The sequence below is a fragment of the Populus nigra genome, chromosome 7 (assembly GCF_951802175.1).
Source record: "Populus nigra chromosome 7, ddPopNigr1.1, whole genome shotgun sequence".
In the NCBI taxonomy this organism is placed as follows: Eukaryota; Viridiplantae; Streptophyta; class Magnoliopsida; order Malpighiales; family Salicaceae; genus Populus; species Populus nigra.
In genome coordinates, this window is record NC_084858.1 from 15583365 (window position 1) to 15604653 (window position 21289).

The window sequence follows — 21289 nt, forward strand, 5'->3', positions numbered from 1 at the left end:
TCAGCCATAGAAACCCACTGACATCAGCAGCACTGGAACTTGGAGAACATCCATTCTTCTCGTTCTAGTTTGATTCTGGTTTCTGCAAGTCAATTGAATTTGAACTCACCACAAACCAGAGCATGATACACCCCTGACAGAACCTAGATCGATAATTGAATGAATAGCATTTGTTGCAACTGAAGGCTCCTGTTGTAAATCAATGATCCTATTGAAAAAGAAGTTCGATCTAGCATGAGAGTTGGATTGAGAGAGATTTTAACAAAAAGTAGCAATAGTATTCCGTAGTAGATTATTTTACAACATTTCCAAGACCTTTCCAAATTTTAAAGTGAAACTGTGGCCTATCTGCAAAAAGAGTCTAAGAAGAGGTGATTGTACAAAAATTTTGAACACTTTCAAGAATACCACCTGCAGAAATTCTAGCAGGAAATTGCCCCCATTACCCGTATGGAAAACCCACCATTTAGTCTGTCCCGGGAAACCATGGTTCTCCAAGAATGATAAGATTAAGGTCAGCCAGTCATCCCAGGGAAGAGCTCTGATATTTTGTTGAAGACATCCATAACCTGCAATCAGAGAGAAAACGCCCCACATTCTCCTGTTCAGATATTTAAGTGATCTATCGAATTGATGCAACTTAAAACCTATCAGGCCAGGGCGTTTCTTTGACAAACAAATGATAAGAATCGTGAAAGAGTGCAAGAACAAAACTAAAGCATGTTAGAAATTGTAACTGGGTTGGTAAAAAAAAGTTACCAGTCAAAGATGTGGAAAACAATTTTACAACAAAAGAATGTTATTTGCAAATGTTTTGGAAATCTATCTAAAGTTTTCAAGTAAATTAACCTTGAAAATATCCATGTCAATGAGGTACCTGCTGGAAAACATAAATCCAGCACTCCACATAACAATAGACACTTCAAAAAGCAGTTTATTCATCCAGTTAACAATTGACACTTTAGACATTTCAAAAAACAAACACCAGTGGCGTAATGGTGTAGCTACAGTGACAAACAATTTTCAATGATTGATGGAGGATGTCTGAGATCAGAAGAGATAGGATATACCTCCTTGTCATTCTGATATTTGGTAATGTTAAGTGGGTTCTGTGAACACTGCAAAACAGAAAATATTAGAGAGATGAATTCTAGATTTTTACAAAAAATTAATTATAAGTCAATTGCGACATACCTCCATTATGGCTTGTTGAACTCTTGGATTTTGAAATGCCATGGCAACATCAGGATTGGCCATGATTTTTGAAATTACTTCCTCAGGTGTAAGGCCAATTTGATCTGCAAAATATAAATGACCAGAGAACCAGATGGTAAGAAAAAAAGCTGATTTTCTAATTATAGGTTATCAAATGTAAAATTAGAATCAACAAAAACAGAAAGAAGAGTTGAACAAATTTCAAGTACATCAAGAAAATCCTGCAGTTTTGGGTAAGCTGAATCCTGATCATTGGTGGATTTATAAATCCTTGGTATCTTAACCAAGAACTGGCCAACCCTGATATTTTACCAGAGCACAAAAAACTTCATGTTAATAGAACCAAAACTCATGTTAATCATGATATGAAACTCTTTAAGCATTTTTTATTTATCCCTAATCAACACATTTCATTAAGCAATGGCAAATCAATCTGATAAAACATCAGCGTTAAATGCAAATTTGGAGGCAGTCTGTGCAACCACTGAAATGAGCAATCAAATTCAGGACAATACCAGTAATTAATTTCAAGCTTGAGTATGGAAAGAGAAGATACAAAGATGAGGAGAAAAAAGAATATCAGAAAAGGGAAATAGAACTCCTTAAAAAAGGTTATGGTATCATTTATGAAATTATTGAAAAACATCAAAATTCAATAAATCACTCCTTATTGAACGGATCAAACTAAGAGAACATATTGAGGCAAAATTAAGCAGATAGAGCCTATATATTCTAGTAGAACATAACCAAAAAACTTTAACAGCCAAGTTTATAAAGACCCTCATAAAAAAGAAATAAAAGAAAGGTAGCAAGAAGGCAAGCAATAAACCCATGTTCTCAAATCATAATCATGAACATTTGGAAGATGAAACATATAGCAGAAACAATCAATCCCAAACTCACCAAACTGCTGCTTAACCTCAGCACTGTTGAGATCAAAATCTTTCAAAGAATCCATCATCTGGCTGTCCCATTTACCACTTCCACCCATATTATTTCTGAAGAAAAAGAAGACAGCGAATGAATTTAAATCCATCAAAAACTGGCTACAAATTGGCCTATGCTTGTGATAAAACTTATCAGCACAAAAGCAACCAACAGAACCTTAAGAAAACGGGAAAAACTTGTTATAAAAAAACATCCAATACAATTGGAAAAATAACTTCACACAAACTTTTAGCACATATCTGATGTGAAGGAACCACATGCAGAACTTCCTGATATCAGAGCATAAAGAAAATGGGTTTAAAAGATGATTCAGAAACCTAAATGTCAATGTGTAGACATCCCCAGTCCAAATAGATTTGAAATATCAGTGAGCAAACAAAAGAAATGAGCACAATAGCATCTCATTAAGCATTTAAACAATTACATCCACCAAAAACTTGCAATAAGAAATGCAGTATCATCAACCATAGCTTAGAAATTTCCTCAGCATGCCATCCTTTCATATGCTAGGAAAGAATCAAAACAAAAGGCTCAAATATCCTCAAGGTCAAACATGCAATCAACATTGAGCATCATAAAACAAAATCAACTACAAAAGAGCTCAAACAAGAGCTTACAGCATGTCTTCCAGTTGTTGACGGTATTGTGGATTTTGTAGCATCCCTGTTACATAATGCACAACACAGAAAACCATAATGAATCAATCGATATGCACTCTAAATTTGGAGTTGCTAAAATTATTGAATTTTGAATTTGGATAGGATATATAAACTGTGCTATTGGTTGAAACAGAAAAAGTAATAGCAAAATAGCATTCCAAGTGAGCCGTTGTAGTGAGACATTATGTCTGTAAAGTCCTCCATCCCAAAAAAACAAAGAGGCAGGAAACCTGCTGGAAAAAAAAAAAAACCAACTATGCAAACATCCAAACTGAAACTGACAAGATATTACATGCAACATGATTGACCTGTAATGTTGACAACTCATATCCACAAAGAAGGGAAAAGCAATAGACTTGAATTCCCACAACCTACACAATTGTGGACTTCATTTTTAAGTCTTCAATTAAACTCTATGTGATTTCAATAACTGTGTTAAACAACAAAAAAATGTGGTCTATAATGCATCATATCTAGAAGATTTCTCAAATACCACAACCAAAGTAAGCCTTGAGAAGATATAAATCAATGAAGATTTGACTTACATTTGAAGGTGGTAGGGTTCCTCATCTCCTCAGGTAAGTACCTGCAAAGATGTGACAAGAATTAAACTGTCAAGAGAAAATATGAAACAGGACATCTAATTTTAAGGTGCAATAACCATATGTAAGTCAGACAAGCAAAAGAGGATGTAAGGCCACCACGTGTTTATATGAAAGAAAAACAAGAAGAGAGCTAATATGACAACTGAAGTTCATTGCAAATAAAGAAATACCAGGAAAATGGAACAGCGGCATAATGAAATAACTACACTTAAAGCACAAAATGATTTGATTCGAGGAAAAGAAGCTATATTACGGATAAACCATCTTTTGCATTGTTGGATCTTCCATCATTTTCTCCAAAGCTTCCACGGATAAGAAAGGTCCTGCTTTTTTTGTCCATGAATAAATATCAACTCAGAAAGCTATTTAATATCAGAGAATACTGAATAGGAATTAAGGCCATAAATAGCAATCAAGCACATAAAGTCAGGTGGGGAAAGTGAAAGGCTGCAGGATATCAAGTTAGCATGTGATACCCAGTTCCCACATGAAATCAACCTTAAACTACAACTTCCAACAGTCCTGAAAGCAAAAGTGCTTCATTATATCACTTATCGAGAACAGTGCATTAATGACTTGATACAATTGGATCTGAATGGATGATTCCCTACACAACTAATTGGATCCAGCCCCAAAGAGCAGAGAATGCATGAACATAACATCACCATGGCAATGCAAGCAGTTGCATGATATGCAACTGAAAATCATCAATGTACTAAAAATGAGCAATGAAATTCCTAAGAAAATCATCAATGTACTAAAAATGAGCAATGAAATTCCTAAGAGATCAATCTTGAATAGTCACACTACATGTTCCACCACCTACTAAGAATTTTTACTAGCTGCATATTTCCTTTTTAAAAATGGAAATTGATCTTCGCATCATAAATGCTTTATAATTTTTATATCTTCTGATTGTTTATTCTTCAAACTACTCTCATATTTTCTTCTAGCAAATATGTATGAAGATACTATAAAAGAACCAGAATACCAAAACAATGCTAGATATTACAGTCAACTTCACAAGTTCATGAATCCCTGGTTTCATCATTAGAAACAAAAGTAATTTAGGGCACATAAAACCAGCAAGTGTGAACTATAATAATACAGGAAAGTGAGTAGTTTTTGTTGAATTTTTACTTACGAGTAGATTGAGAACCCTCGGCAGCACCTGGGCCCTGCTTAAAGGCAGCTCCATTTTGAAAGACCTACAGAGACAGTATTGAACAATTTACTTCAGAATATGTTGAATATAGAATATGGCACGCTAAGTTTTAATGATAGAGACCTACTTTCTTGGCAAACTGAACATCCTTGGATGAGCTTGTATCATTGTCATCTTCAACACTTGAAAAAGGAGTATTCAGCGAGGTTTCTTCAGGAGAAATGTCCACAAAAGCTGCAAGTAGGAGCTGCATTATACTTTCTTATGGAGAAAATTTCTAAAAATCCTATAAGCAAGTGCCCATTATTAAAATGAGCAATCGAATGTTAGCATTTCTTAAGGTATAATCAGTTTTGAAGTTATGGGGGTGCATGCATGATGCATCATGAAAAATCGACAGTGCCTGTGATGCAAACATAGAAGGAAATAGAGGAAGAGGCGGGGGCGCAGGAAAAAAGGGAGAAGGAAATAGAAATGGTAGGGAAATTCAATACTTCAATAACCAGAATACCAAAACAATGCTAGATATTACAGTCAATTTCATAAGTTCATGAATCCCTGGTTTCATCATTAGAAACAAAAATAATTTAGGGCACATAAAACCAGCAAGTGTGAACTATAATAATACAGGAAAGTGAGTAGTTTTTGTTGAATTTTTACTTCAATAACCAGTTATCAATCGTCAATCTTCCGAATAACCCTTAAACAAGATTTTGACTCACAGCCAGAGATTCTGTGTTAATCATCCGAATCGCAACCCCTAAACAAGATATGGACTCACAAACAGAGATTCTGTCATACCATATTTCTTTGTCTCCTCCTTTATCTCCCTTTCCTCTAGAAAATCAGTCTCCTTTTCCTTTCCAACATCAGTGGTTGGAGCTGCTTCTACTTTTGTAGCAGGGATGTCTACTGTGATTGCAGGTTGAGAAGTAGCTGGAGAAGGTGAGGTTGAAGGCTGTGATGGTGGTGGCGGAGAAAATGGAAAAGGTGGCCTTGCAGAAAATGCAGGATTGAATTGGTTATTTTGTGTATTCATCTGTTCTGTCAAAGATTTGAAAGCTTGTTGCATGGCATAATTCTGAAAGAAGAGATGAACATAGAGAAATTATTGAAGTTAAATATGCAATGTTTCTAGCAATTTCTGGACAAACTTGGACTCATAAACACACATGCAAAATAGGATTAGAATGACTAGTTATATTATTTGCAAAGTTAATTCGTTTGATCACAAAGAGCATATTGTTTACCTGAAAATGATAAATGCCAGGCCAAAATGTCATATACATAGGGAAAGAACAATTATGATGAAATCAAGCCAAAGAAGTTTAGAAAGGAACAAGTGAAAGTAGAATGTAAAGCATACCACTAATATAATTGAGGTCAAAGGTAGAATATTAAAGGTCCTCTGATTTGAGGTCAAATCATTCCACTAGTTCCAATGGAAATGCCCACATTGAGGTGAAAGGTTCTCCAGTTTTTGAGAAGTAGATTCCATAAGGTGTAGTTATTTTTATAACACCACTCCTCTAGGAACTGAAAAACACGAGTTCTGTAGTAGGTAGTACATACTAGAAAAAACTAACTAGCCAGAAGCTTCACTTATCATGAAACCAAATTTAATTACTCAAAATATTTGAAACTACAGATTAGAACAAATCATTGACAAAGACAAATTAGAAGAAAGCATTGGGTTGAGAGTTTATAAAAATTTGGAATACGAATTTTCCATCCACAAAAGAAGACACCAACCACCTAACAGCTGTAAGAACATGAAATTTCATCAAAATAAGTAAAAGTCCCTTAATTTAAAATTGGCATGATAAACCTTCAATAGAGTTGAAAAGAAAAGGGGAATAAAGCAGAAGACCTCAATCTCTGAACAAATCAACTCTCACATAAGGAAAATAATTTTTTAAAATTTCAAAACAACATATAAGAGTTAATTACATTCCACAGGTGTGACATTGTTGGATCTACAGAAGGCTGTCTTGCAAGACTAGGGGAATGAAATAACAAATATCAAATTTAATGGATCAAGCCCAACAAAAAGGTGAAAAGGGAAAAAATTTGCAAGCAGTATGAAACCCAACAAAAAGGATTTGTCACTGCCCTTAGAAGAAACTGTAGAATGAAAAGGATGACAAAAGGAAATCACCAGGAGCTGATATTCACACTCCCCTGATGTTTAACCAAACTCCCACTAGCACTTATTTTTACTAAACAGACCAATATATCCTTGGAAAAGGTTAAGCTCTCCATATTTCCCTTGAATAAAATCAAGACTCCCTATGTCCATTGCCCTTTCAGTTTCCCAGCTTCGCTCTCAAGAATGAAAAAACCATCTTTTTCTTAAATCACCATTTACTAACCAGTAGTAATCAATCATATTTGTCAAATCTTCATAAGAAAAACAACAAAACCAATATTGACAAAGATCACAAAATTTATTGCAAGATGCTCTCTACAATTCCACCATTGGTGCCACTGCCACCAAAGCCACTCCCTTTCATTACTCCACAATCAACTCAAGTACATTATACCTCAATTTTCAATTTATTGCAAGATCACAAATCCATTGGAGCTCACAGGAGAGACCCAAAATTGCAAGATCCATTGGGAGTTAAATCTTCACTATAAACACCATGTTGTCGATACAGATCTTTACCATATTGCTTGTGTTAGCTTGGTGCTTAATTACTTTATCTTGAATTATAATGGACAAAGAGAGAATAGATGGTGAATTGGATTTGTGGTCTAAGAATGGTGGTGAAGGGCTTGATCTGGATTGAAATGATGGTAATCAGTGGTGGAGCTAGGTGGCTTGATTTGGTGGAGATGGTGGTGACGAGCATTGATTGGAGGCATCTTTATTACAGTAACAAAAAAGTTCATATATAAATAGCAAAATATGTTCCATGGGTATTATAGTCAGCTTGAGAAAATGGAGGAAATGGGAGTGGTTTGACCGTTGTTGGAGTGTCAATATCAACTCCTGAAATCACCCTCATAACATCTATCACTGCACCAAATTGCACATAAATAACTAGTATAAAACACTCAACAACCGATCATAAGTGAACTAAAAACCTTTCAGCCCCAGCCTTTACTCTAAATCCCAATTCTATAGCACACAAATTGATAGGTAGTCAAGAAATGAAAAGGGAATTAAATGTATGACTTAGCCAAGATTTGGATAAGTTAACCTTGAAGCTACAAAGCCTCTACTATTCAAGTAACAGGAGTCAATGACATACTGATTTCCACAGCTTAAATTTTACAAGCTCCTAGCTACAAATTTCTTTCCATAAATGCCACAACAAATGGTGATTGCATTGAAATTCTATAATAACTAAAAACTAAGTACTATAATATCAACAAAAAATTTCCCCTCATCATTCCATTGCACAGTTGCTCAGTAAGAAGACCAGAAAATTAAGCAAAATATGCAGATATTTGTACCTTGCAGGAGATTAAAAACAAAAAAAAAAACTCACCTTTACCCTGGTAGCCACCTGTACATTAGATAAAACCCAACGTTAATCCAGCATCACAAAAAGAAAATAAAAACCCTTAGCAAATAGATAAAGGTGCATATAAACCAGTGATTCTCACCCATGAAAAAATTGCTGATAACCCAACACCAACTCCAACCCAAAACAGCGGTGATCCTCTACAAACACACAAAATAAGCATCCATCAACACATAAAAACAAAGAACACCCAATATAACTGGTGTACACGAATGCCTAGCTAAATGCAAAAAGCTCGAAAAGCAATCCATTACATTTGCGAAGAAGGTGGCGACACTGGCTGAGGATTAACTCCTACAGAAGCTGTTTGTTTTCCACTAGATGAAGAAATGCTAGCAAAATATTCACTCCCTAATTTCCCTATCACATTATAACACAAAATTAACAAAAATCCAACAAACAAAATCATTAAAAGAAACAAAATTCAAAACAAAATCAAAAGAATCAACAAATGAAATCACAAAAAGGAAGAGACTTTGATGTCGAATTAGTAATTAAGGGACTGAAAGTTACCATTTTTGGAGGTTCTACGGTGACCATGAGAGTTGGCGAGGGCAGAAATAGAAAATATTGAACCATGAGGGGCAGTTTTGGAAATTCTGAGAGAGAAAGGAAGAGAGGGCCTGGTTGTGGATATGGAGAATTTAGGGGTGGTAAGGTTTTTGAGGGAAGTTGGGTATCCCATAACTAATTTTGGGGAAGAAGAAGAAAGTAGAGCTAATCTAGGGTTTTCCATGTTTTGGATTTTGAAATAAAAAACCCTAAAGCAGAGAATTAGAGCATGAAGAGGTAGGGGGAGTGACAGAGTAGAGGAGGGGGGGGGGGGGTTTTGGGTCGCTCTGGTCCTGGTGGTTTCAACGAAGAGAGACGAGTGGGAGAGGAAGGGAAGGCAATTTTGTTCAACCTGGCCCAGCTCGGCTTGAGCCCAGACCAGTTTAATTAGATTGATCCAGAACGGTGACCATAGATACAAATGGTCGAACTTTAACCTAGATTTAAGTGATCGAATTTAGGTTAAAAAATAAAAATAAATAAAAATTAGTTAATTTAGTTAAAAATTCAGATTGATATTTCATCTATAGTCAAAATTAACTTTAAAAAAATTGTTAAAATATACTATTTTATTTAAAAAAATTAGCCCGGATTAGTGGCCGGATTTTATCTCATGCTAGATTTAATTTGAATTAATTTTATATTGAGACATTTAAAAACTAAAGATTATGTTTGTTTTCTGAAAACTAGTTTTTAGGAAATCACTTTCTAAACTTTTTTGTGTTTATTTGTTATCAAAAAGTTGATTAATGAAAAATACTTTCCGGTCAACAGAAAACACTTTTCAGTCAAAGAAAAATTTGATTTAGTTTTCAGGAAAGTGTTTTCCTTTTATTTTGGGCGGAAAACACTTTCTGAAAGTTGTGAAAAATTTAGAAATGTTATATTATTTGCTGATTATATCAAATTTGGTCCTGAAACTTTTGATTGCTATATATATTTTGTTTTTAATATTCATTTTTCAATTTCATCCATTAGAATTTAATTTTTATATTAATTTTCGTCCTTATTTTTATAATTGTTATTTGATTTTTCCTAATCATTTTTTAATTTAAATTTTTTATCTATAAAATTCAGTCATTATTTTTTTTATTACTTATTTTATTTAAAATAATTTATGAAATGTTAATTATTATTATTTTAATTTCTTCATCTTTCAATTTTTTTTTATTTTTTAGACTTGATCTCTATTATTTTGATTATTATTTATTTTATTTGAAATAATTTATGAAATTATATTTTTTTCTCAATTTCATTCACAATCAAATTTTTAATTTATAAGATTTGTTCTTCATTATTTTAATAAATTTTAAAAAATAAAATATTAATAAGTTATCTTTTAGCTCATTTTCCATGATATAACAAAACACTATAAAGTGTTTTCCAACTTATTTTTCATTATACTACCAAACATCGAAAAATAATTCACTTTTCTAAAATTTATTTTTCAAAAAGAAACTACTTTGCAGCAAACAAACGAGGCATAAAGTATTCAAGCTGGTGTTAGTCTACTAAACCGGCACAGATGTAGGCCCATGGGCCTATTTAAAATATTGAGATAATGGGCCTTGAAGTCACAAACCCTAAAACAAATCCACGCCCATGGTATAAACTCGTAAACTTGCAACGTCAATTTCCCCTTTTACTTTCCCTTTCCTTTCCTTTTCAAACACACCGCCTTCCTCGAAACAAAAAAGAAAAAAGAAAATCCACAAAAAGCCCTAGAATTTATCAGACCCCAATAAAATCCCCCCCTCAAAGCCCTAAATCCCCATTGCCCACTCCCTCCCTCCCTCCCTCCCTCCTCTCTCTATCTCTCTTCACATTTCTTTCCGATCTTTGATTCTCTCCAGGTATTCTCCCTCTCCTGTGCTGTGTTGTGTTTTTAGGGTTTCGAGTTTTCTAGGGTTTTCCATTTGTGTTTGTTGACTAAGTTATTGATTATATTTACGGATCTGAAAGTTCGTTTTTTTTTCTTTGGTTTTGAGCTCTGTTTATTTCAGTTTCTTACAGGCAGGAATTAGGGTTTCGTTGATGTGTGGCTATTTTGGTCCTATTTGCTTGTTTGTTTAGAGATTGGAAAGTATGGTTCTCTTAAGAAAAAATTTAGATTCGTAACTGCAGCAATTAGCGTTTTTTTCCTTTTTTTGTTTTGCTTCGTGCATGATCCGAATCTAACTATTCTTGATATTTATCAAGACGTCTTTGTATATTGATGAAACGGTTGGAGTGGAAAAAGGAGAACCGAAATTCGGGGCTTTTTGTTAGTTTTTGAATGGTTAATGTGCTAATCCGAGTGTTTGAACTCTTAAAATATATATTCGACAACAGTTTGAAGTAGTTTTCGTTGCTTTTTTGTCAAAAAGTTTAGAAGCAGTTTACTCTGGCTCTTTTGTGGGTAAGAAAGAGGAGTTTGGCATGCTAATTATGATCTGTTTCTTTTATATTGTTGACCCAGCATTTTGTTAAATTGTTGGGCTTTTTTTTTTGCGAGTTTATGTTTATAAAGTTTTTGAGTGATCAAATTTGTGGATTCTATTTCTCTGCGTGATATTTTGGTTGGTGATGAAGATCGGGGGAATATTTATTTTCTAAGATCGGGCTCACCATTGCTTGCTTATATATGTAACAAGGGTGGAATGTGAACAATTTCTTCTGTTAATTTGTTGTGGTCCTTCGTTTATTTTGTCTGTAACTGCTCCAAAAGATTTCCTTTAAGGGGCTATTGGTGAACGATGAATATGCATGTATTATTTTATTATGCCAAAGTTTTGATACTGACCATTGCATTGTTTTTTCTTTTCCTGTATCTGCATTTTGCAGGTTTACTTGCTACTCATTTGCTCAAAAAGAGTTTGTGCTGTTGCTGCAATTTCAATGGCTACAACTGTGGACATGTCTCTTGATGACATTATAAAGAAAAACAGAGAGAGAGGTAGAGGACGAGGTAGGGCCAGCCGTGGCCGTGATCGTGGACCTGGTAGGTTCTTTAATAATGGAAGGATGTCCGGGGCGGTTCGTAGAGGCCCTCTCTCAGTGAATGCTCGGCCACCAAAATACTCAATTGCCAAGGCAAGCTCAAAACTGTGGATGGTTTATGCATAAGATTCAGAACCTTCTAGGACTATGAAATCCAAATGCAAGGGATCTCCATTATGCTCTAGAAACTAGGAAGTCAAAATGCAGTGGATCTTAATATTTATATGTTCATGGAGAAGCTCATTTTGGCCTCATCCACTAAAGCATTACAGCTTGTAGCATTTATAACATTATCTTGGGGATTTAGTTGTACTTGTGGGTTGTGGGGCTATATACTGGGGATTTTGCCACAGATCTGATGACATAAGTCTGTGCAGAAGTTATTCTGGTTCCCATTCAGTTATTGTGCTACTTCCTAGCATTTTACTCGGCTTCATTAGGTGAATATTTTGGACCAGAGCTCACACCAGTAACATAATTGCAGTTAACAATTAGACCTCTATATAATCCATATTATATAGTTATCACTTGTTTAGATGGAATGGATCCTCTTGCTATGTTTGGAATTTGTTCGGTGCGAGATCCCATCTCTCCTAGTTCATGGTGTTTTTGCAAAGGAGTTCCTTCGCTTAACTTCAGAACTGGAGCTCTCACCAATATCAAAGCACTGGTTTTTGCACGCAGTGGGTCGAACTCCTCACTCCCATCTTCCATCTATTAATTCAACCTCCTGAAGTTTGGACACGTGGTTGCTTGAGCTTTTTACTAAACTGCGGTTTCTTTTTATCTTTTGAAAATTTCATCAACTGAGATTGATATTGAAGATGGTGATCTTGTTATGGAAACAAGCTGACATGTTCTATTTGATGTCACCAGCCTTCCCGCAGAATTAGGAGTCTGCCCTGGCAGCATGATTTGCTTGAGGATAGCATTAGAGCTGCAGGGATAACAGGATTAGAAGTTGGAACCAAGTTATATGTTTCAAACTTGGATTATGGCGTGACCAATGAAGACATAAGGGTACTAGTTAAGCTGTATGTTTTCATCATAGATGCTTTGTGTGCTGTAATGGATTTCTAAACTAAGTTTTCTGGGAACTGCAGGAGCTCTTCGCAGAGATTGGAGACTTGAAACGATTTGCTGTTCACTATGACAAAAATGGTCGCTCTACTGTAAGTTCTATTTCTTAATATCTAAACTTATTGATGTTAAATGCCACTAGCGTTTTGTAGGGGCAATTGTTAGCTACATGTTTTTTGTTAGGGTAATGATTCACGGTCTTTATTCCTCACCAAATTCCTCACCAAATGCACTCTAGTGTTATTAAGATCAAGAAGTATTTCCATAGCTGTGTAATAAAAATGTTCATCAATGCAAATGCTTAGATTGTTTAATCATATGTATACTGGCCATTGGATATGGTGCCTCAAGACATTGATGACTGGATCACGTGTGTGCCTTGAAATCATTGTCCGCCTCACAAATTCATAACCATGATTGTTTACTGGGTTTTAATGTTGTTGGCAGTTCTGTTAGTTTGACTTGCTGTTGGATTCATAACCATGATTCTTAATCTTGTCATTGTCTGTTGTAGTTTTGGTTTTTAAGTGATCTCTCTGGATAGGAATTTCTAACGTTGATCGCTTGGTGACAGGGCTCAGCTGAAGTTATGTATACCAGAAGAAGTGATGCGTTTTCTGCTCTTAAGAAGTATAACAATGTACTTTTAGATGGAAGGCCTATGAAGATTGAGATTGTGGGTGCCAATCCAGAGGTGCCTATTTCAGCTCGCGTGAATGTTACTGGAGCAAATGGAAAGAAGAAGAGAACTGTTGTTATGATGTATGTGGTTTTGTTCTTGTCTTTCTTTCATGATGTGATTCTCGAGGTCAAATGAAATTTGTTGCATGTTCTATCTGAATCTGCCATTCCGTGGGAAGTTGGGGCTTTTTCTGGTTACCTGTTGAATGTTTTTGCAAGATACCAGTTCCAGAAGTTCGATGGAGAACATTTCAACATTTTAATGGGTAGCAAGCTTCTTTTTTCTTAAACAATTTAATTGTGGCTGATTTTGCTGTTGAATGAGAAGGGAATGGTAGCTTCAGCTTATCAATGAAAAATTAGCTTTTTATGTGCACATCTACCAGTTGTTTGTCTGGAATCCTGGAAAACATGATGAGCATCTTTCATGTATTGGCACTTTTCATGTTTGAAGGGGTGATGGAAAGCATTAATTTGAAGCTTTTGCCTGAAGGTTAAATTTTCAGCAGACCTCCATTTATAGTTTGAAAATTATGCAGGCCTGGACCAGGTCGCGGAAGAGGTGGTGCTGTGAATAATCATGGTTCTGGGTAAGCTTTTCTGACTGTGGAGGTGGTTGCTTTGCATGTTGATTCAATTCCTTAGTCTTGTTTGACAATTAGTTTATGAGTATCAGTTTTAGGTTGCTTGAAAAACTATTTTGTTTCATGTTACCTGCCATGGCTAACATTTTTTTTTAACATCGGCATATTCTATGACCTGTTGGTGTGGATTTCTGTTTGTGTTAATATTGTTATGAACAATAATGTGATATATGTGTTGCTGGATCTGTGCAGTCAGAGCCGTCGTGGGAGTGGGGGTCCAAGGAATGGTATGAGAAATGGCCGTGGTCGCGGTCGTGCTCAGGGTCAGGGTCGAGGCCGAGGCCGTGGGAAGAAACAACCTGCTGAGAAGTCAGTAGATGACCTGGATAAGGAATTGGAAAGTTATCATGCTGAAGCCATGCAAACTTAAATTTGAAAGCTGATCACAACTAGACATCATAGTATCAGCTGGTGTTTATGTTTGTTAGATCCACAAGCTTATGGTAATTGCAGTGATGGTAGCTATTCCCCTTTCTGCTTCGTGACTTTTAACACTATCTGGAAGCGATATTGTAAATGAGAATGTTGGCTGTTTTTTTCATCTCGTATCATCCTCATTTTACCGTTGCTGTTTATATTTTTCTGTATACACTGTTAACATGGTATTGAGCATTCAAGCTTTCATATATTAAGATTGAGAGTCGAAGCAAGGAATTAAATTTTTAATTTCAAGTTCGATCTCTTTGATGGAGATGGTGTGCCCCACTGGTTCCTTTTAGATATCAACTTCAGTTAAGAATCCTCATTAGCATGGCCACCATTACCTGCTTATGTTTAAAAATGAGAGTCATAATGCTTCTTTTGTTTTGTTTATTTTGATGAACATTGAACAAAGCTAGTCACACAAAAGGAGGGGCATCCATGCCATGCCATGCCATGGTTAATCTTGATAAAGAATAATTTGTAATAAACTTTAAACCTGGCTCGGTATAAAACAATTTTTTTAAAAAAAAAAGTTAGGAGTCAGGTTTTAGCTGGGTCAATCCTGGATTGTCTTGTTTCTTACACCAGCTTGGGCCATGAGACAGCTCAGTTGAAATAATGGTAATCCAAGCTCCAAAATCCGTTCACTTGTTATATTGGACGAGAAACGTGTGCTCACACGAAGACAAGATTGCCCGAATGATAGACAACTTGTTTAATAATCAAAGAATGTATATAATCATTCAAGACTAATCATGGATGAGAAACTTTTATGAACACGACTGGCTCATTCTCCTCGGAGCTATATAGCATAATAACGTGGTAGGATGGTTAAACATTCATGGCCAAGTAGTGCAGTTTATTTAACAATTGCCCCTCATTCCAGTTGACTAGTCTTCTTCTGAGAAATTGAGGGATGTCGATGAAAAACTTGAATTCCTTAACGCTTTTGCTTCCCATCAAGAGAGGATTATGTTATTAACAAGTCACCTATTGCTTGCTCGCTCGTGCAATGCCTTCAAGCTAGATGCACGAAACATTCGACTGATTGATAACGACAAGTTTATCGCGTACAAATTCGTTATGAAGGACGAGTTAATGAGCTGAGGTGATCCTTGAACAATTTTAAAGCAGCAGGTTGATCTACTATTTGCAAGGGTTTTTCTGTTCTTCATCTTTAACCTCTGCATGATCTTGCATGCTGTGAATGACAAATAGCATGAACCAAATCAGACTTAGCTGCCGGATCTAATGAAAAGCCCCTTTCAGATCTAATGGAAAGCCCCTTCCGGGCGAGACAAACACATGAAGAATCAGAAGATAATGTATCTACAAAGGATCGGGTGCAAGTCTGCTTCAGTTCCTCATTTTCTTGCACAGGTGCAACAAACCAGGGTTTGAATGGCATTATGGCAACAAGATACACAAACTCTCAGTTCTTACTAAAAGATTGAAAGAGATTAAGTGGTATTCACGAAGGTTGAACAACAGAAATGTTATTTAGAGCAGTTACATCTTTGTTTAAGACAAGGTGTCCTGACTCGCCCTTCTTGAAAAGTTTTTTAACCACTTCATCCCAGTTAGTCTTTCCGCCACTAGAGGTAGATTTAGTTTTCGAGGCTTGTTCACCCTCGGACTGGGAAGGCACCGTTCCATTATCCATGCAGGGTTCTGCATCATTATCCATGCAGGGCTCTGCATCAGGGGTGGCCACAGCATGAGGAATATTTAAACTGACAGCTCTTTCCAATGCATTCCTGTGTTCTTGTTCAATTGTCTGCATCCTTTCAAATTTTTGTACATCCGGAGGAGTTGTGATGGTTTCAGAACTGATTTCCTTCATTTTCTGTGGAAAATTAATATTGTTAACAGTCAGTGAACTATTCAACAGAAAAAGAAGTTGAGCCCTGGAAATTTAAGGGCAAAACAAAAAATTTATCCCCTCTCATGCTACTTGTAGACACAATCACGGTTTTCAATAACAGGGGAGCCAATTTTAGGAATTCTTGGACACGCTCCTTGCAGATTGGCTTCAGGCAGCTGATAGTAAGAACTACTACAAAATCTCAGTATTTAAATTAAAGACTTAGGAAACAGAGAGATTAGAAATGTCAATGCCCTGTGGTGCAAGATGCATATCCCTGACTTGAACTAATGGGGAGAACTGTGGGGAGGTTTGTCCCCAAAGAGAAAAGGGTATAAAAAATCAAAGTCGCAGAAAAGCATTAGAGTTGCAGTTAAAATAGGATGATGTCTGTATAAGCCGTGGGCAGGCATGTATGTATCTGTGATGGAGAAAGATGGAGAGACAAGATACATCACCACATGGTTGAAATGCTTTATCCAAATAACCTTCTTTGGATCGGAAAAAAGTGAGCATGCACTCTAACTAAATGGCTAAATAGCAGGTAGAAATGCTTTTGCAGTATGATACTAAAAAGTAAAACTATTTATTTCTATTTACTGCTCCAAATTATTGTAAATGAAATGGAACATAAACATTTTATCAAAAGCAAGAGCTTACCTCCAAGGCTTTCTGTGATTCCCTTTCTATCCAAATAATTCCATGATCAGATGTGGCATTACATGATAAGACAATGTGTTCAAATCTTCCATCTACAGGAATGGCAGTTCTGACCTCTGGTGGAAACCTCCCACATCTGTGACAACATGAACGAGGACATAGTTTTAAGGACATGCACAATAGTTTTCAGTAAGCATATACTACCAAATTAGGGAGAAATAACTTTATGATGATCAAACACCAAATTAGGGAGATTATAGTTAGTTCAAAGTCAACTTTAACCCAAGGATGATAAGCACACTATATAAACAAAAGGTGGCTCACAAAAATCGATAGCTGAATGATTAAACTGCATTTGTATCAAGTTATAATCAATTGACCAGGCAACCTCCCTGAACGAGTGGATTATAAGTTGATGGACGAATATCTAGAAGCAGACCACCTAATGGGCAGTTTGTGTGTGACCGTGTTATAGAGAGAAACAGAATAAGGGCTGAGCAACAATAGAAGATTTTTATAATTTCTAAAGGTAAGGACTATATTAGCAATAACAGGATGTTAGAAGCTAACTATGGTCTATACATTATATCAAAATGCATGTGATTATTTGCAATCACAGATTTGCAAGTTTGTATAATGGTTAGGGCAATGGTAGGCTAATGCATTCGGTCAACAAAACTGATAAATTGAACATGTTACCTGCAAAATTTTCTCTCTACAATATGATACATTCGTCCAGGAGCATAAAGTCTTCTTGGATCTCTAAGTTTTCTACCTTCTGGAACGAAGGTATCTCTCAAGCAAACCAAAAACAACAAGCAGGGCAAGCTGTCCAAAGGATCAACACCTGGTTTAAGAGATGATAATAGTAACTCAATGCACTAAGTTACTAGGGTGGGGATTTGCATGACAAAATGAAAGGCACCATAGACTCTATGATGATATAAAATTAAGAAATACCAACCAGAAGATTGACTTAAAGATATCTTCCAATGGAGTAGCTGTTCTTGGTAAGAAATCATCCTGGATAAAAACAGTAAGTTTATATCAAGTTCGTGCCTTCAACACTAAAATAGAATGATCTACGTAAATTAATACGCTATTATATCACAGATTCAATAAATAACAGCAAACATCAAGTACTGGCATCTAAACTACTTTCACATAAATATGGTTTGATTAAGACATGCACATGCTCAGAGAATGATGATTTGTTCATTTTATTTGCCTGGGAGACAAAGTACTACCTGCACCAATCATCAGTTATTATGCCCCAAAGTCGCCCATCATACAACATGAAACACAGATCAATAGCTTCTGCGTTACCAGGCATTTAAACTACGAAAGCACCATAGTTAAAATGAAATATTCATCACCTCTTAAAACGATATTAACTGCAGAAGTCTCTACACGCACTCAGCCTCAAAACATCTTGTCAGCAAAAACTCAACATAAATCAAACTTTTGACAAATTAGCACCAGAAAAACACACACAAAACTGTCAAAAACTAGTAGCTTTCATTGGCATCAAAGATCAAATGAAATCACAAAACTAATTAATTCAATAAACACAAACATCCAAATAACACAAATCATCAAACAAAACACACCTGCAAAATTATAGAGTGAACAACATCAGCATACTTAACAGCCAAATTAAGTGACATACACCTCGCTGGAGCCATAGCATAACACCTAATCTTCTCCCTAGGAATCCCTCCTAACTTATCTCTATGATTAACCACAATAACAGTTAACAAAGCCGCTACGCCAGACCCTAAAGAATGTCCAGCAAAAACCATATCATACACTTTCCCATTCTCCTCCCACAACCTCTTCATTGTCTCCCCTTCTTCTGTCAATAACCAAACAGCAGACTTCAACAACCCATGATGCACAAAACCTCCATCAAACATCTGCATTCCTAACCTATTATCTAACAACGTTTTATAATCACTCTCTTTGTATAAATTCAATCCCCGAATCGCCAAAACAATCTCTTTATGATCATGATCTATGTAAATTATATAAGGAGGGGCACGCCCTCGTGTTTGCTCATAAGTTACACGCTTAATAACCCTATCTGGGTTTAAGCGGTAACCATGTTGAGGAATGAATTGAGGGTTGTGAAGATCTGATTCGTAGACAGCAAGAACTAAACGACACATACGAGGGATTCGTTCAAACTCTTCTGGGGTTGCCAAGGTCCAGTTTGCACTGTCATTAGCACCAATGTATGTGCAACGCTTCCAAGCCCAGCGACCAAAGCCTAGTATAACTACAGATTCTACTCCACAACAGAAAACCATCTTTTTGGGTTGATCTTGGGTTTGGAGAGGGATTTGTGAAGTGGGTTTTTTTGTAGATTTGGAAAAGAGTGGAGCTTTCAATAGAAAAGCGTGAGCTTGGAGGGGTAAATTAGAGAGAGAGGTTTTGATGAGAAAGGAGAGAGCTTTTTGAGAGGCAAATAGCTGGAATTAAGAGAGAGAGATTTTGAGGAGAAAGAAGAAAGCTTGAGAAAGGGAGTGTGTGTGTGTGTGTGTCTATATATATATATATATATATATATATATATATATATATAGAGAGAGAGAGAGAGAGAGAGAGAGAGAGAGAGAGAAGTGTAATTAATTTCTTGGATTTTATGAGAAGATTTTGGAGAGAGAGGAAGGAAAAGGGAGGAATGGAGAGGAAAGATTGTGTTTGAGAAGGGAAAGTTTTCGAGAAGAAGAGAGAGCGAGAAGGTGAGGGTGATTAAAGTTTGGAATCATTGGAAGGAAGGTTATAATACAAGTTCACATGAAAAGCAAGTTTAGTGTTAGCTATAAGCTCTTCACCAATTTAGAGAGAGAGAGAGAGAGAGAGAGAGAGAGGCATGCTGACAGGAAGAGGGTGGTGGAAGTTTATGCGGGGGGCCAAGGAGGGAAAGAGGACAGCGACGGTAGAGAATCACCAAGAAATGCAGATATACAAAAGGCCAATGGCCAGATGCCAGATGCCACCCCTTGCCATTGTCCAGCTGTGACTCTCTCATCGTTTACCGAATTTTTAACTTGCTTTTTTTATTTATATATAAAATCAATGTGATATTTATTCATAGTTTATTGCACGTGGCTGTGATTGTATTTTTTTAAACAAAATAAAATTGTGTTAAAATATATTAAAATTATATTTTTTTATTTTAAAAAAATTATTTTTAATATTAGTATATTAAAATAATTTAAAAATATTAATTTGAAATAAATAAATAAAATTTAAATTTTTTTAAAATATTTTTAAAATAAAAAATAAACATATAAAAACAAAGAAATGGACACGTAATTCTATTTCCGCACAAAAGTTGTTTTTTAAAGTCTCATCTACCATAAATAAATTATGACTTTTTTTTTTCTTATGAGTATGGTAGTTGTGGTGATAATATATCCTTTGAGTACTTCAAGTATATTAAATTTGGGTTCAACTCTTCCATTATGATAAAAACGAAATTATAATTAACAATTTACCACAAATTATCCTCACTAAATCATGCTAGTGCCTTGACTTGTGCATCCCTTTCCATTTTATTCTCAAAAACTCTTTTTTTTCCCTTTATTTTTACAAAAAAAATACACATTAAATGATTAGTTATTAATGCTACAAGAAAGGAGAAATCAAACTAGATATCAAGGGGATGTTTCAATTGAACTCCTTTTTTAAAATAAATTTTTTATTTCAAATTATTATTTTATAATTTTAAATTGTTTTGATTTGCTGGTATCGAAAATAAATTTTAAAAAATAAAAAATATATTATTTTAATATTTAAAAATAATTATTAATGTAATCACAAAATAAATTCAAGTTGCTAACTTCTTATTTAAAACGTGAACATACTAGAAATTAATTAAATGTGTCATCGGCCTCTTGTTTGATACCAAAAACACACAATCAATAGCTAAAAGTGTATTTGTCAATTTAAAATCCAGCTCATCATTTCATTGAGTGAAAACAATTTTATTTTAAGTATTCTTGTTCATATAATTTATTAGCTAGATATTTTCAACGAATTGTCAAAGTATAAGATTTTTATTAAATTCCTTTAAATATATTAGGTCAAATTTAAAGAGTGTATCCTTAAAAAATCATTAAAAGAGAAATTTAATTTCAGTCATGCGTGTATAAAATGTCTTTATCGTTAAATAAAAAAAAAGCAAAATATTTATAGGATTCTCATTGATTTTGAATTCATTCATGGAATTTCTAATATTAAAAAAAAAGAGTTGAAATGCCAATAAAAATCGGA

The 21289-nt window shown here is 35.2% G+C and overlaps 3 protein-coding genes across 4 annotated transcripts; 1 reads left to right on the top strand and 2 right to left on the bottom strand.

Moving 5' to 3' along the window:
* Nucleotides 1-256: 256 nt before the first annotated feature.
* Nucleotides 257-8976, bottom strand: LOC133699723 (protein TIC 40, chloroplastic-like). Of its 2 annotated transcripts, none has more exons than XM_062123119.1 (14): nt 8639-8976; nt 8380-8485; nt 8208-8265; nt 8090-8107; nt 5394-5673; nt 4720-4826; nt 4572-4635; nt 3681-3750; nt 3368-3408; nt 2781-2826; nt 2119-2213; nt 1195-1298; nt 1071-1118; nt 257-569 (listed from the first exon to the last, which is right to left on the bottom strand). In XM_062123119.1, exons 1-14 carry the CDS (start codon nt 8859-8861, stop codon nt 516-518), a joined length of 1314 nt encoding a protein of 437 aa, XP_061979103.1. In that variant the 5' UTR covers nt 8862-8976; the 3' UTR covers nt 257-515. The 2 variants fall into 2 exon arrangements, with proteins under 2 accessions (XP_061979103.1, XP_061979102.1); XM_062123118.1 differs by having other exon boundaries at nt 3681-3753.
* Nucleotides 8977-10311: 1335 nt separating this feature from the next.
* LOC133699495 (THO complex subunit 4D-like) lies at nt 10312-14727 on the top strand. Its single transcript, XM_062122752.1, has 7 exons — nt 10312-10530; nt 11501-11749; nt 12533-12676; nt 12760-12828; nt 13311-13498; nt 13957-14007; nt 14254-14727. The coding sequence occupies exons 2-7, from the start codon at nt 11555-11557 to the stop codon at nt 14429-14431; spliced, it is 825 nt and encodes a 274-aa protein (XP_061978736.1). The 5' UTR covers nt 10312-10530; nt 11501-11554; the 3' UTR covers nt 14432-14727.
* A 1138-nt stretch (nt 14728-15865) lies between these two features.
* On the bottom strand, nt 15866-19891 carry LOC133699801 (uncharacterized). Its single transcript, XM_062123271.1, has 5 exons — nt 18619-19891; nt 17973-18031; nt 17708-17836; nt 17009-17144; nt 15866-16330 (listed from the first exon to the last, which is right to left on the bottom strand). The coding sequence occupies exons 1-5, from the start codon at nt 19315-19317 to the stop codon at nt 15956-15958; spliced, it is 1398 nt and encodes a 465-aa protein (XP_061979255.1). The 5' UTR covers nt 19318-19891; the 3' UTR covers nt 15866-15955.
* Between the last annotated feature and the right edge of the window lie 1398 nt (nt 19892-21289).

Coding starts and splice junctions, on each gene's coding strand:
- LOC133699495 (XM_062122752.1), top strand. CDS start 11,555: ATGGCTACAACTGTGGACATGTCTCTTGATGACATTATAAAGAAAAAC. Junction 12,677..12,759: donor TGACCAATGAAGACATAAGG/GTACTAGTTAAG, acceptor TGGGAACTGCAG/GAGCTCTTCGCAGAGATTGG. Junction 14,008..14,253: donor GTGAATAATCATGGTTCTGG/GTAAGCTTTTCT, acceptor GGATCTGTGCAG/TCAGAGCCGTCGTGGGAGTG.
- LOC133699723 (XM_062123118.1), bottom strand. CDS start 8,861: ATGGAAAACCCTAGATTAGCTCTACTTTCTTCTTCTTCCCCAAAATTA. Junction 3,409..3,680: donor ATGCAAAAGATGGTTTATCC/GTAATATAGCTT, acceptor ACATCTTTGCAG/GTACTTACCTGAGGAGATGA. Junction 1,299..2,118: donor TGAGGTTAAGCAGCAGTTTG/GTGAGTTTGGGA, acceptor TATATTTTGCAG/ATCAAATTGGCCTTACACCT.
- LOC133699801 (XM_062123271.1), bottom strand. CDS start 19,317: ATGGTTTTCTGTTGTGGAGTAGAATCTGTAGTTATACTAGGCTTTGGT. Junction 17,837..17,972: donor ATCTTTAAGTCAATCTTCTG/GTTGGTATTTCT, acceptor TCCTTTGGACAG/CTTGCCCTGCTTGTTGTTTT. Junction 16,331..17,008: donor AATCACAGAAAGCCTTGGAG/GTAAGCTCTTGC, acceptor AATTTTCCACAG/AAAATGAAGGAAATCAGTTC.